Below are 14,035 nucleotides of genomic sequence, written 5' to 3'. Positions count from 1 at the left end.
GCATTACAGAAACTCAATTAAAACTAGCAATAATAATTCCCGAAAGAAACATGTAAGAAGGTAATAAACCCTTGTCACCCTTGTCTGAGATACACGGTACTCGTTGCTTAATTCCATTTGGCATGACAGATCAGCTAGAATGCCTCAAAAGGTGATCAGCAATGACTTCTCTTTGTTGGGTGGTCATTCGGAAGTGCGGTGGCCACCATAAACCAGAGCTTGAAATCCAATTAGCGTTCAACTGGAGCGACAGCGACACAGAAAAAAACGCTTAAGGTCGCGACGAGTTATGGTTAATCGGAATCGAAATGGGTGAGCTTGCAAAGTGCAGAGTCGATTTGAAAAACCGTTGTTATGCATTTGCGCATGCGCTGCATACGATATGGCTGCCATTAGTGCGCGGGCATTTTTCGAAAGCGCCTTAGCGATCATCAATATAGTGGATCGATTTTCGGGATGGGGAACATAGGGGCTACCACGACTGCACGTTCGGGTATGCGACTTCTGAGGCCAATATTAATTCGGCTGCCCGCTCAGGTGCGATTCAATCAAGAAGGCATTATGCTCGCCGCGGCTTTGTCACCGCTCAGCCTTGTCCCCAAGTCTTCCCCCGCTTCTAGTCTTGAGCGTCTCGCATTTTGATATGGTCGGCGCGGTTTTGTGACGCAAGTGCACGCCGCTGACATCGAACGCGGGCGAAGTGCCATCGAGGTGGTATAAAAGCCCCAGTTGGACGCTGTTCAAATCAGTTCAACACCAATTACGGTATCTAGAGCAGTCAATCCAAACCCAAACACCCCAACAATGGCATTCAAAGTAAGGACTAAGTTCTCAAGTGCAAACCAAGTGACAAGTGCAAATACACAGAGGAAAAACGAAATAAATCGAAACAAGATCAACTGAAGTAGATCAAGGACAATATTGAAACAATATTTTGGAAAAATATCCTGTCAACTAGACACTCTTGTGATCAATATGATATTGATATAATTATTCAAACTACTCACATATGGATCCTACTACCCCTCTTCAAGCTATCTGTTTTATTGATGTATTGTAAAGCATATTAATGATTACTAATTTGTTTGCTAATTGCAGTTCACCATCCTTTTCGCCGCCTGCATTGCTGTGGCCAGCGCTGGCATCATTCCCGCCGCCGCTCCCTTGGCCGCCGTTGCCCAGGTGGAGGAGTACGACCCCCATCCTCAGTACACCTACGGCTATGATGTAAAGGATGCCATCTCTGGCGATTCGAAGACCCAGGTGGAGAGCCGCGACGGTGACATTGTCCAGGGCCAGTACTCGCTGAACGACGCTGATGGTTATCGCCGCATCGTGGACTACACCGCCGATCCCATCAATGGATTCAACGCTGTCGTCCGCCGTGAACCTCTGGTGGCTGCCGTTGCTGCTGCCCCCGCTGCCGTGGTTGCCGCCCCCGCTCCAGTTGTCCGTGCCGCTGTCGCCGCTCCCGTTGCCGCCCCAGTTGTCCGTGCTGCCCCTCTGACCGCCGCCTACGCCGCTGCTCCCGCTCCTCTGGCCTACGCCGCTGCCCCAGCTCCTCTGGCCTACGCTGCTGCCCCGGCGCCAATTGTCAAGGCCGCTGCCCCTCTGGTCGCTGCTGGACCTGCCATCGTCAAGACCCAGTTCGCCTCGCCCCTTATCTCGTACGCCTATTAATGACCTCACTAATAGGTGACCACGACCCGAACATTGCCGTTAGTTGTTATTGAATAAAAGGATGTGATCTAATTGAATGGAAATAACAATATTGCTTTTATTTGGGCGTATCTTATAAGGTGCAGGAAATACTATTTGCTTCAAAATTGGATTATTAATTATTACATCGAAAAGTACTGTATATATACTTTAGAATTTTACATAAAAGTTTGTATAAAAAACATGAACTTTGGAAGATTTATAATATTAATTTTTGTATTTTCATATACTTTCTCTTAACAAAGGGTCTGCTTTAAGATAACTTTTGTCTGAGAAAAGTATTTACCTGAACTTAATAAATAAAATAATTAAAAATGTTTGATTTAATAAAATTGACAAATAATTCATGTTTTATAAACACAGAATTAAGGCACCCTACAATTATTATGCTTAACCAGCAAAACCATTCTTATCTTTTACCTTTTGAGTTAATTTATAGCTCCTCAATTGTACCCTTCTATTTTTCTCTTTCATTTAAATTTCACACAATTGATATTCATCAACATCAGCCAGGAAAAACAAGTATCTTGAACATATAATTATTTCTTTGTTTATAAAAACCGAAAATGTAATTCACTTTCACTCTCCCACGACCGTTTTCAAGGTCAGACGAAAAGAAAGAATTTACGGAAAGCGACAACTACTGACAAAATAACACTTACTGTCACAGAAAGACACAATGAAGTTATGTCCGCGTAATGGGACAGCAAAACCGCAGTCCAACACGTCCAAGAACGCACGAAATGTGCGACAAAACCGAAAAGGCAATGCCAGAAGCATTTACAACACACTGGAAAAACATGTAAGACCAATAATAATAATATTGAAAACATTTTGAAAAATGATCAACAAGTTAGTTTAGTGTAAAATATAAGTTTAATTATAATTGAACAGTACTCCCAATCCCAATTCCAATTCCAAGAATCAAACATTCAAATTTATTTATTTGAGTGTAAGGAAAACCCCCCGAAAGCTGTTTACTCATTCACGGAGCTGGTCCAAACGGGGCTTAAGTGCGGCTGTCGTTCAGCCGGTCTGATTTTCAATGCGACACGAGCTTTAATGTAATTCGCCTGGTTAAGTTTATGGGCCTCGCCGCGAGTTGCGCATGCGCACTGGCATTAAAAATCTGAATTGTTGCCGTGGATCTTTGGGGCTGTGTACTTACATGCTAAACATGGGAATGGGAATGGGTAGCGGAGTCCGTTCGCTGCAACGGTAATTAACAATGCCAACTGACTTTGACCTTAACCCTCGCTGTCCGTTGTCCGTTGTCTGTTGTCCGGTGTTTACTTTAAAGTACCTTGGCATATTTGCACTTGTCCGCGTTGGAAAGGCGGCCAGATAAGGAAAACGATTCGGGACCCAATAATGTCGCGTAAATCATTCTCAGGCAGGCCCGAAAAATACAAAAAAAAAAAGACGCAGACTTGGCGAAAGGTTTCTGGCCAAGCCAAAGCTGCAACTTAAGTGACCTTAACTGGTTTCCAAGAGCCAGTGCCGGGCGCATTACATGCATTAAATTCAATAAGCCTTCGACGCAGATGTTTTCATTGAAATGTTCCGATCGATGCGTTTTCGTTCCGATCGGATGTCTGCCTCAATTTTCGTTGATTGGTGTAAAATGGGTCGGACGCGAACGCCTGATCAATTTGGGGTTTTAATGAGTTATTACTGCCAGAAAATTGATTACAAAATGCATATGGCTAAGAGGCCGTAAAGAAGAGCCAAGGCAATGCCAAATAATCACTTCCATTGACGTTTTATTGGGTGGGATTAGGGCAACTCCCTTTCGGCTGCCCACTTACTATAGCTTGTTTTACTCTTAAATTTTTATGCGAAGGCTGAACAGTTTATTACCTGAATGTCTTTATAAGCACAGGATTCTCAACGAACCTTTTAATTACCACCCAATAATAATGTACTTTAGTTTCTATGAGCTTACAAATATTCAACAATTTATTGATCTACAACAGTGGCCACAAATCGGAACAAGATCCACATTTAGTGGTGCTGATGGTAGGCCACTGGCAGTGGGGCAGCAGCAACGGGCACAGCCACGGGAGCCACGGTCTTCACCACAGTCTTCACATGCTCGAGGGGAATGCGGTTGACGACGGCGTTGAATCCGTTGACGGGATCAGAGGTGTACTGAACCACCCTCTTGTAGCCATCGGCATCGATCAGGGAGTACTCGCCATGGACCACGTCGCCATCACGCTCCTCAACCTGGCTCTTGGAGTCACCGGACAGAGAGTCCTGGACATCGTAGGCGTACTTGTACTGGGGATGGGGATCGTACTCCTCGGTCGCCTTGGTCAGGACGGGCTGGGCATGGGCCACAGCCACGGGGGCGTGGGCATAGGCCACCGCAGCAGGGGCTGGGGCGGCGTGGTACACCTGCTGGACAGGAAGGACTCCAGCACTGACGGCCGCAACGAGGGCGAGAACAGCGAAGAACTGGGGAAGAAAGTGGATCAGTTATGGCAAAGGAGGTGGCAATCTCCTGCGGATCCCTCACCTTGAAGGCCATGGCTCTGGGTTTGGAAGGGGGTTTGCTGGTTATCCGTTAACTGCTGCGAAGACAGAGAGGCTGTGGAATGATTTACTCCGGCACGAGCACTGCTTTTTATACCCACTCAAAGGGGCCAAAAGCAAAATGCGAACAACGAATGGAAATTGATTAATTCGCTGCTGGCAAAATCATTTTTGTCACTTTTCATATAGCTTTTTTACACTTTTTTACTATTTAATTTTGCTGGTATTGTTGCTTCGGTATTTACCTTATTAATTTATCGACTGGAAACGAGGCAATTACAACTGCCCACGCCATGGGCACGAGATCCATTTATGGAATCCGCGGACACATGCAAATGTGGTGCGGCTTAGTGTCGTAGGAGAGGCCCTCAGATTTCGGATCTGTGTGTTCCTCCGCGGGCTATTCGCGGATCGGCCGCTTTCACTATTCTGCCTTGAGAGCGATATCATGTTACCGGATCGGTCTTTTGGGTGGGAACTCACAGGGATTAGAGACTACACTGGACTGGAACTGACCTACGCCCATGACTTGTGGTATTTGGAAATGTTTGTTAGGAAGAACTTTGAATGAATGAATGAATTTCTTAATTGTTTTCTTAAAAGGAATAAAAACTAACTTTTGTCTTAGTCCCAAGCAAACTCAGATCGTTTAAACATAACAAATCACATTTTATTATCATAGAAACAAAACAACAGAGAGTGGTCCTCATTCCGGTCGCAGCAGTTTACAAGTTGGCGACGGTGTAGGCAGGGGCGGTGTACCGCAAGGGCGCGGTGTAGGCAGCAGTGCGCAGAACTGGAGCGGGCGCAGCCACCGCCAAAGGAGCAGAGCGGACAAAAGGAGTGGTCAGAGCCAGAGGAGCGGACTTGATCACGGGAGCAGCCACTGCCAGGGGAGCAGAGCGGACGAAGGGCGTGGAAACAGCCAGAGGAGCAGAGCGAACGATGGGAGCTGGGATCGCAACTGCTGGCGCTGGGGCAGCGAGGGCCACGGGGGCGGCAGCCTTGATCAGTGGAGCGGCAACCTTCACCACAGGCTCGGCGGCCACCACGGCCGCAAGCGGTTCACGGCGGACGACGGCGTTGAATCCGTTGACGGGATCGGCGGTGTAGGTAACGGTGCGCTTGAAGCCATCGGCATCGATCAGGGAGTACTCGCCGCGGACCACGTCTCCGTCACGCTCCTCCACATGTCCCTTGTTGTCACCAGAGAGGGAGTCCTGCACGTCGTAGCTGTAGGAGTACTGCGGATGCGGATCCACCTCCTCTAGCTCAACTGTCTTGGCCAGGACGGGAACGGGAGTGGCAGCCACTGCCACCGGGGCAGCGGTTCTCTGTACGGCTCCATGGGCCACGGCGAAGAGAGCCAAAGCGATCACGAGCTGTAGGAATATTCAAGTAAATAAAGTAATTAGTATAAGAACTGGCATTTGCAGGAGTTTCTGATTTAATAACACTTTTTATTGGTTGCACTGGTAATCCTTAGGAGCCTTAATCCTGCGACTAACCTTAAGGGCCATTGTTGGTTAGTTGATTTTGATTAACTGTTGCTGTCTTGGGCTAAAGCCAAACACTGAATGTCTGACCCGGTGTGGGCCATTGGATTTTATATGCGACTTGGCGACATTGATGACACCTAATTGGAATTCATTTTTGGCGCTTCACCTCGAACGGCGCTGGGGGGCTTGTAAAAATAGTCACGCACCCTCTTCGGTTCTGTCCACTTGGAAGACTTCGATTGGAATCCCCAGGTGCACACGATCGATTACACCAGGCCAATTTTAATTACCTAATTCTGAGAAGTGTGGGTGTTATGATTAGACAAAAAAATGCTAAGACCTAATTTATATTTAACATTAGGTTCTTAGCTTACCTATATATTTAAAAAAAAAAACTTGGCCAGAGGTATGCTGTTAGTGATAATAATTTTCCTAGTTATTATATTATAATAAATATAATATCATAAATATTTGCCTTCATAACAAGCCAAAGTATTCCCCTGCCTTTTTTTGATTAAATCCCACTTAAACTACTTACCTATAAATTAATTAACTGTTTCGTGAACCAAAACTGGTTTGAGCCAAACGGTAGAAATGACAGTGCGCACGCTTTTCGTATCTCTTGGATAAATTGCATTTATTTGGATGACAAACCGCAAAGATACAAAGATTGAGCACGGCCTCAATGCTACGCATTTCCCTCTGCACACACGTTTACTTAGCATAAGTGAATTGCACTAATTACGCCAAGAGCGTGGCCAAGCAGCGCAGAGATCGCTCCATCTCCGTATATAAGCGGAGTGCTGGCCCAGTAGCCCTCACAGTTCACTTCGCCTCTCAGCAACCAACAGCAGCAGCAGCTCCACTAACCAAACCAAACAACTCAAAATGGCATTCAAGGTATGCTCCAAGGATACAGATACGGGCCAAGAACCAGCTCCTAATCCGGGTTCCCCTTTCAGTTCATCGCTCTCTTCGCCCTGATCGCCGCCGCCAACGCCGGTGTTCTGCCCGCCGCCCAGGTGTACCACGCCGCTCCCGCTGTGGCCACCTACGCCCACGCACCTGTGGCCGTGGCCCATGCCCAGCCCGTCCTGGCCAAGGCTGCCGAGGAGTACGATCCCCATCCCCAGTACAAGTACGCCTACGATGTCCAGGACTCTCTGTCTGGAGACTCCAAGAGCCAGGTGGAGGAGCGCGACGGAGATGTGGTCCGCGGCGAGTACTCCCTGATCGATGCCGATGGCTACAAGAGGACCGTCCAGTACACCGCCGATCCCATCAACGGATTCAACGCCGTGGTGAACCGTGAGCCCCTTGTCAAGGCCGTTGCCGTTGCTCCCGTTGTGAAGACCGTTGCCGCTGCCCCTGTGGCCCACTATGCCGCCCCCGCTGCCTACACCTCGTACGCTGCCCCAGCTGTCGTGAAGACCGTTGCTCCCGTTGCCCACTACGCTGCCCCAGCCGTGGTCAAGACCGTGGCTCCAGTTGCCCACTACGCTGCCCCCGCTGTGGTCAAGACTGTGGCTCCAGTGGCTCACTATGCCGCCCCTGCCACCTACACCTCGTACGCCGCCCCCGCTGTTGCCTACCACCACTAAGAACTGATCCCCGAAACCCTTTTTGTTATAGTTATACGAATGCCTCCAAAAAATATACACTTATTATTCATATAAAAAGAATGTTTTACTCAAGGATTCAATGGATTTTGAAGCTAGTAACCTAACAGCTCGATTACCCATTTAAATTCAATCAACAATAGTCGGCAACATTGAAATTCCACAACTCCAGTTTCAAAGTCAAATCGAATTTTTTCTTTTAATCATTATTTTTCCGCTCAGCGGTGTTCCCTTATTTACTCCCCCAAAAATTCAATTAATTTCAAGTTTGGAATTTACCCAATCGTATCAAAGAAAAGTAAGTCATAATCGTTTATATGTGTGTCACGGATATAGCTTTGTGTTACAATAGCTCACAAGCTTCTATTGATTTTTTTTTTGTATAGTTCATTGGTTTATAACGGTTATATGTACATATGTATATTGGCCTCATTAACGTTAATGTTTGTTAACAGGTTTCACTTGTTCGGCTTAAATTGCTGTTGATATTCTATAAATTATTTATCTTGTATAATGTGATATAGTTAAGAAAGGATTAACATACTCTGATTACTTGATATTGAGTTCTTCGCTTAAGTCTTTTGTTTTTCTTGGTCTAAACTGATTTAAATATAATTTAGTCTGTTGGAATATAGTTGTTAAATTCATTTTTGTATTACTAATATAACTATATTTTTATTTACGTGATTTATTGATTATTTTATTCGTTTTTTTCTAACATTTTAATCTACTATTACTTTTTAATTCTTTCCAAAGTCGCCTCCTCCTATATGCAATCAAATTTGTTAGTTAACTTCGCCCAGTTATTTCAATAGAGATCCATGCTGGGTACTGACCAGTGTCGAGGCTGTCGATTATTATCCCCGGCAGTGCCAAACAAAGAGCCGCGAAAGGCCAAGAGCTCTGGCAGTGGCGATGTGGTTGCGTTGGACCTTTGTGCGGGAAATGTGGAGCAAATTATTTCTTGCCGGCCAATTGGACATACATACATATTTCGGGCCCGAGTCAGCGCCAGAGTGTCCGTGTGCCAGCAGCAGATATGTCCCAAGTAATTTGACATTCAATTTGTGTGCGACATTAAAATTGCAAAAAGTGCGATTGTTGCTACCGGATATTTTGGCATGCCCGAAAACCGGTCTCGCTGAAATGCGAAAATCGAGCACGAGCACAAATTCGCATTGGATTGCTACCGCTAATCATGACCAATCGGGAAACACTGGCCAAATGCTTAAAATGTAAATCTCACACTTCATAAAATTAATGCCAATTGTTCTCTCATTACGCACTTGGTATTTTTTTTTTCCAAAAACATCAATTGTTAAGCTTACTTAAGTTGGACATTGGAGTGTGTAATCCAGCAGAACACGAGGCGATGCCAAGATAATCCCAATCAGGCTGGCTCTGTGGTCTTGGATGTGGAATTATGCGAGTCATTCAATATTTTGGCATTAATGTTGCCTTGACTTTATAGTTGGCGATCTTTGAAGGTTATTGGTGAAATTTAATTTTATAAATTTGATAAACTTTTACATCATAGAAGAGCTGAAGAAATTTCTGCAAACAAACAATATTTAATGTTGCTCCACCTATACATTTTATAATACAAAATAAATGCTTCTTCAGGATTAAAACATAATTTCTTACATGGTTTTATAGGTAGGTAGTTTATTAGAAATATTTACAGGATGAGTAAGACTAATCAACAGAACTAGGATAATGTCTAAATGAGTTATCGCGATATAGTGGATGCAGAGTTAATACTTTCGCTCGTCAGGTGATCTGTGGCTGGAGGTAACCCCTTACTGGTGGTGGTAGTACTCGTGGCCCTCGTGGGCGGCCTGCGAGTGGGCGGGTGACTCGTAGCTGGCATAGTGGTGCTGCTGGTGATCCTGTTCCTGAGCCGGCTGTTGGACATGCACATGCTCGATCTGGTGCTGCTGGGGCTGCTGCACCTCGTGGTGGGCGGTGTAGGCGGGAGCAGTGTAAGCGGGGGCCACATAAGCTGGAGCTGGAGCGGCATAGGTCTTGATCACGGCAGCGGGGGTGGCGGGGGCATGATGGTACTGAGCGGGAGCAGCGGCCACCACCTTGTGGTGCACATGGGCTAGGGGCTCGCGGTGCACAACGGCATTGAATCCGTTCACAGAGTCAGCCGTGTACTTGACGGTGCGACGGAAGCCATCGGCATCGTCCAGCGAGTACTCGCCCTGGACCACATCCCCATCGCGGGACTCAACCTGGCTCTTGGAGTCCCCGGAGAGAGCGTCCTGGACGTCGTAGGCAAAGTTGTACTTGGGGTGAGGATCGTCGGGGTACACCTCGTGGCCGTGGGGATGGATCTCATGCTGCTTCTGGTAGATCACATGCTGCGGCTGGTGGGCCTGGTAGAGCTGTGGCTGGTGCTCGTGCTGCTCCAGCGGGATGATGCCAGCGGAGGCGGCTGCCAGGCAGCAGGAGACGAGAGCAATCAGCTGGAAAATATCGAATATTTCGTATAAATACAGCCTGTTGCCAGGGGCCGGGTATTACATCAGCCGGGGATTACCTTGAAAGCCATTTGGCGAGCGCTTGAGGTTAGTGGGCAAACTGCGGAGCGAAAGAAGCGCGACTTTGTCCTCCTTCTGTGGAGTACGTGGTTTGAATAATAATTGAACTGCGGCTGCATTCGTATTTATAGACGAAAAATCTCTGGGCCATTGTTTCTCCGCTGGCCTTTCTTTCACTTTTTTTTTCACTTGGCTTTGGCTTACACCAAATCACTTCGATCGTAATTCATTTGCATGCCCCCGCCCCGTGGATCGCTAGATTTACACAAAAAAAAAAAGATTTGCACCCACGAGTCGCACCCATTTCGCTATTGTTGTGTGAATGGGAGACGGACGAACAAGCGGACAAAGCCGTCAAAGTCGTTACAAACAAAAGACTTGGGCGAGCAACTCGATTTGTATCGGGGGTCCGCGCTCCGACGAGGTTTCGGGGGCTACGGGACTTTGTGGTTTTGGGGCACACTCGAGTCATGTAAGTAACCCAATAAATCGCAGCTTGATCGATGAACAGCGCTGCACTTGACACAAACGCACACATTAAAAGGGGGGAAAAAAACTAGAGACCAGAGAAAGACGGCAAGGGACACACCTCCGCTATCCTCCGCTTGGCAAATGACCCAAAAAAGGTGCCCGATCACCTCACATGCATAAATGGACAAGTAATGCTCGAGCTTTCAGGTTGAAGCTTTTTCCCCGCTGCTTTACAGCTATTATTGTGGCCTAGGTAAGTGCTCAATCATGGTCGAAGTCGAAATGGGCAGGAAAGTGACTCAACTCTCGGCCAAGTGATGTAATAAAATATTCGGCGGGGGCTGGTATTGAAAGAATTTCATTTGAAGGTCGTCGTTGAGATAGAGGAAGTTGTAAACGAAATAAATAGAAAATAGAACAGATATTTTAAACTATAGATGCTAGAAATTGTTTTATCTTACTATCCGATCTTTGCTTTATTAGGTTTTTATTGAAATATTTAGAATTAACTAAATAAACTCATTTCAATACCATTTCACATTTTGATAACAAATAATTATAATTAAAATTTTCACGTTTAATGATAATAAGTATTCATTGAATTTAGCTATGCGATAAGAAATCAATATAAATCACAATATTATAAATTATCCTCTGGAAAATACAAAACATATTTAAGAAATCACCCGAAGCTTACTTTTTTATATCAGGGTGCGCCTCAAATGTACACTTTTCTCATCTAAACTAACCAATCGATTTTTAATTATTCCATTGAACCAAGCCAAGTCTCTGCTATCTTGAGAATCGATCCGGGAATCAATGACCGTTTAAGGCCAATTCAATAGATAATTCATTTTCGATTTCAGTTCACTTCAATTAAGTTTAGTTTATTGTATATTTCACTTTCAATCAAACGTTTTAATTAGCAAATCTGTTGCTGGGCAGTATTGTGCGAAAGGCCCCGATCTTATTACCCGGCAATCTAACAATGAGCGCAGAAATTATAAGAACAGTTCAGATCTTGTCTGACGTGCGTCTGGCCGCGAGTCAAACCAGTTCCTGGTCACCGCCATTCAACCACATCATCGTAGGAACATGAATGGGAATAGGAGCTAAATTGGGAAGGGGAAAAGCCGGAAAAGCATATCCGTTAGATAAAAATCTGAGATTTACGCGACGGCAGCCGTAATCCATCTGACCAAGTGATAAATCTTAAAGTCCTATAACTGTGAAACTTTTCTATTAAAATCGGACAATATTTGTAAAATTTGGTGATTAAATAATAAAGTAAAATCAATTAATTTGTAGCACAAGACTTTGCAATAAACAAAAGACTTAAGCGAGCAACTTGTTTCACCAAAATGTCTTAAAATGTTGTGGATAGATAAGCAATTGCTCAATAATGTCTGATGATAAAATGGGAAGTAAAATAGGTTTACTGAAAGATTTTATAGAAATATGCAAATGATATATAGAATTAGAAGAAGGAATTATATAAACCATTGTAATTTTGTAAAGTACTTTGGATGCTTAATTAGGACATCATGTTATAATGACAAATTTACTAATAAATATATAGCTAATATTTTAAACTTCAGTTGATTAATTGTTATTATAAGAACCATTGCAGATCTTGTCTGACGTGCGTCTGGGCGGCTGTAAAACCAGCTCGGGGTCATATATAGATTCCACCACGTCATCGTAGGAATATGAATGGGAATTGAAGCTAAAATTGGATGGGGAAAAGCCGGCAACTCAGACACAATTGCCAACACCAACCGGAAGCCACCTGACCACGTGCTAAAGGCCCGAGTCTAAGAATACCGGAGCTACATCCGTGACATACTTATATAAACATACATACATAGTTCACAGCTATCCGATTATGATTTATTATCCGCTGATAGGATTGGTCAATTTCCAGAGCCGAACCGAATCGTAGCGGGTGTAGCAAATGGAGCACTAAATGGAATGGAATAATTGAAAGAAAAAATTCAATTTGACTTTGGAACTCGAACCTCGGAATTTCAATGTCGCAGCCAAATTCAATTAATTGGCCACACAGCAGCTCGAATCGGGCCCTAATGAACTGAAAATAATTAAATCGAATTTCGAATCTGCCGCTGGCCAAACAGATCCTTACAGGCGGATATCGTGAGCGAATAATATATATACTTTTTATGTGAAAAATATTTGTTTATTTTTAGGGTCGTTCGTAAAACTATAACAATGGGCGAGTTTGGGGAATGGAAATGGCGCTTCTTAGTGGTGGTAGGCAACGGCGGGGGCGGCGTACGAGGTGTACGTGGCAGGGGCGGCATAGTGGGCCACGGGAGCCACAGTCTTGACCACAGCTGGGGCAGCGTAGTGAGCGACAGCTGGAGCGGCGTAGTGGGCAACTGGAGCCACAGTCTTGACCACAGCAGGGGCAGCGTAGTGGGCAACGGGGGCAACGGTCTTCACGACAGCTGGGGCAGCGTACGAGGTGTAGGCAGCGGGGGCAGCATAGTGGGCGACAGGGGCGGCGGCAACGGTCTTCACAACGGGAGCAACGGCGACGGCCTTGACGAGGGGCTCACGGTTCACCACGGCGTTGAATCCGTTGATGGGATCGGCGGTGTACTGGACGGTCCTCTTGTAGCCATCGGCATCGATCAAGGAGTACTCGCCGCGGACCACATCTCCGTCGCGCTCCTCAACCTGTCCCTTGTTGTCGCCGGTCAGCTTGTCGTCGACTCCGTACGAGAAACGGTACTGGGGATGGGGATCGTACTCCTCGGCGGCCTTGACCACGACCTTCTGGGCCACGGCGACGGGTGCGTGGGCGTAGGTGGCCACAGCAGGGGCGGCATGGTACACCTGGGGTGCGGCAATTGGGGCGTAGCCGGCGCTGGCCACGGCGACGAAGGCAAGAGCGAACACGATCTGTGGGTTAGGGAAAATATAGATAAGTTCTTTCTTTTTTACTATATTCTTATAAAATCTAGAAGGATATTCGTTTTAATCTTTCTTAGTCTTATCTAAGATATTGATTGAACTTTCAATTCCCAAAATTCTCTGCTAAGAGGACTTACCTTGAATGCCATTTTGTTGAGATTTGGTTTTGTGGTTTTTGGTTCTTTGCAGAAACGGTGCTGAGGGCTGAATGATGTGGCTTCTGGCCTGGCCGTCGCTTTTATAGCCCTCGCTTGCACTTTCTGCTCAGGCCAGGCAGGTGCTGGCTCTTGGCCTTCTGCATATCATGCTCCGAATTAGCGCGAAGTCACCGCTCTGCGTCGACGTCGGCAGCGACATTGTCCAATGCGAGCTGGCCAAGTGCTGACCAATTATTTAGAAAGGATTCGGCGGATTCGCGCGGGATTTCCCAGCTTCCAGATGCCCACGTACAAATTGGATGTTGTGAAATGATTGCATGGCCAAGAGAGGATGGATCGAGAACGAAGAGATGGGGGATGTCTTCTGACGATTGGGTGGCCTTGACTTCCGCAGATTGCGCAAGCGACGATAAGTGTCTGACATAATGGCAATGGGTCCTTAGCTTAGCCCGGGACTTTGTGGAAATTATTGTATAATTAGGATTAGAGGTTTACGCCGATGGTTAAAGGCATCGGCGGCGGCGTAGAGGTCAAAATGACTCGGCGGC

At 45.9% G+C, this 14,035-nt stretch overlaps 5 protein-coding genes across 5 annotated transcripts; 2 read left to right on the top strand and 3 right to left on the bottom strand.

The window, feature by feature from the left end:
* Nucleotides 1-753: 753 nt before the first annotated feature.
* Ccp84Ag lies at nt 754-1,733 on the top strand. Its single transcript, XM_017175192.2, has 2 exons — nt 754-816; nt 1,099-1,733. Exons 1-2 carry the CDS (start codon nt 805-807, stop codon nt 1,678-1,680), a joined length of 594 nt encoding a protein of 197 aa, XP_017030681.1. The 5' UTR covers nt 754-804; the 3' UTR covers nt 1,681-1,733.
* Nucleotides 1,734-3,700: 1,967 nt separating this feature from the next.
* On the bottom strand, nt 3,701-4,313 carry Ccp84Af. Its single transcript, XM_017175193.2, has 2 exons — nt 4,241-4,313; nt 3,701-4,179 (listed from the first exon to the last, which is right to left on the bottom strand). The coding sequence occupies exons 1-2, from the start codon at nt 4,250-4,252 to the stop codon at nt 3,724-3,726; spliced, it is 468 nt and encodes a 155-aa protein (XP_017030682.1). The 5' UTR covers nt 4,253-4,313; the 3' UTR covers nt 3,701-3,723.
* A 643-nt stretch (nt 4,314-4,956) lies between these two features.
* On the bottom strand, nt 4,957-5,865 carry Ccp84Ae. Its single transcript, XM_017175152.2, has 2 exons — nt 5,766-5,865; nt 4,957-5,639 (listed from the first exon to the last, which is right to left on the bottom strand). The coding sequence occupies exons 1-2, from the start codon at nt 5,775-5,777 to the stop codon at nt 4,983-4,985; spliced, it is 669 nt and encodes a 222-aa protein (XP_017030641.1). The 5' UTR covers nt 5,778-5,865; the 3' UTR covers nt 4,957-4,982.
* A 739-nt stretch (nt 5,866-6,604) lies between these two features.
* Ccp84Ad lies at nt 6,605-7,399 on the top strand. The gene is made up of 2 exons (XM_017175188.2): nt 6,605-6,656; nt 6,719-7,399. Exons 1-2 carry the CDS (start codon nt 6,645-6,647, stop codon nt 7,355-7,357), a joined length of 651 nt encoding a protein of 216 aa, XP_017030677.1. The 5' UTR covers nt 6,605-6,644; the 3' UTR covers nt 7,358-7,399.
* Nucleotides 7,400-9,115: 1,716 nt separating this feature from the next.
* On the bottom strand, nt 9,116-13,580 carry Ccp84Ac. Its single transcript, XM_017175153.3, has 4 exons — nt 13,467-13,580; nt 12,673-13,317; nt 9,921-10,034; nt 9,116-9,846 (listed from the first exon to the last, which is right to left on the bottom strand). Exons 1-4 carry the CDS (start codon nt 13,476-13,478, stop codon nt 9,175-9,177), a joined length of 1,443 nt encoding a protein of 480 aa, XP_017030642.3. The 5' UTR covers nt 13,479-13,580; the 3' UTR covers nt 9,116-9,174.
* Between the last annotated feature and the right edge of the window lie 455 nt (nt 13,581-14,035).

This window comes from Drosophila kikkawai, chromosome 3R, assembly GCF_030179895.1.
Source record: "Drosophila kikkawai strain 14028-0561.14 chromosome 3R, DkikHiC1v2, whole genome shotgun sequence".
Lineage (NCBI taxonomy): Eukaryota > Metazoa > Arthropoda > Insecta > Diptera > Drosophilidae > Drosophila > Drosophila kikkawai.
The sequence above is the reverse complement of the archived record's forward strand: the minus strand, read 5'-3'. Positions and strand labels throughout refer to the sequence as shown.

What these genes read in the sequence shown, in the direction of transcription:
- Ccp84Ac (XM_017175153.3), bottom strand. An exon ending in CCTCGTACGCCGCCCCCGCC is followed by an intron (nt 10,035 to 12,672) that starts GTTGCCTACCAC and finishes ATACGAATGCAG; the next exon opens with CCGCAGTTCAATTATTATTC. An exon ending in CTCGCCAAATGGCTTTCAAG is followed by an intron (nt 9,847 to 9,920) that starts GTAATCCCCGGC and finishes GATATTTTCCAG; the next exon opens with CTGATTGCTCTCGTCTCCTG.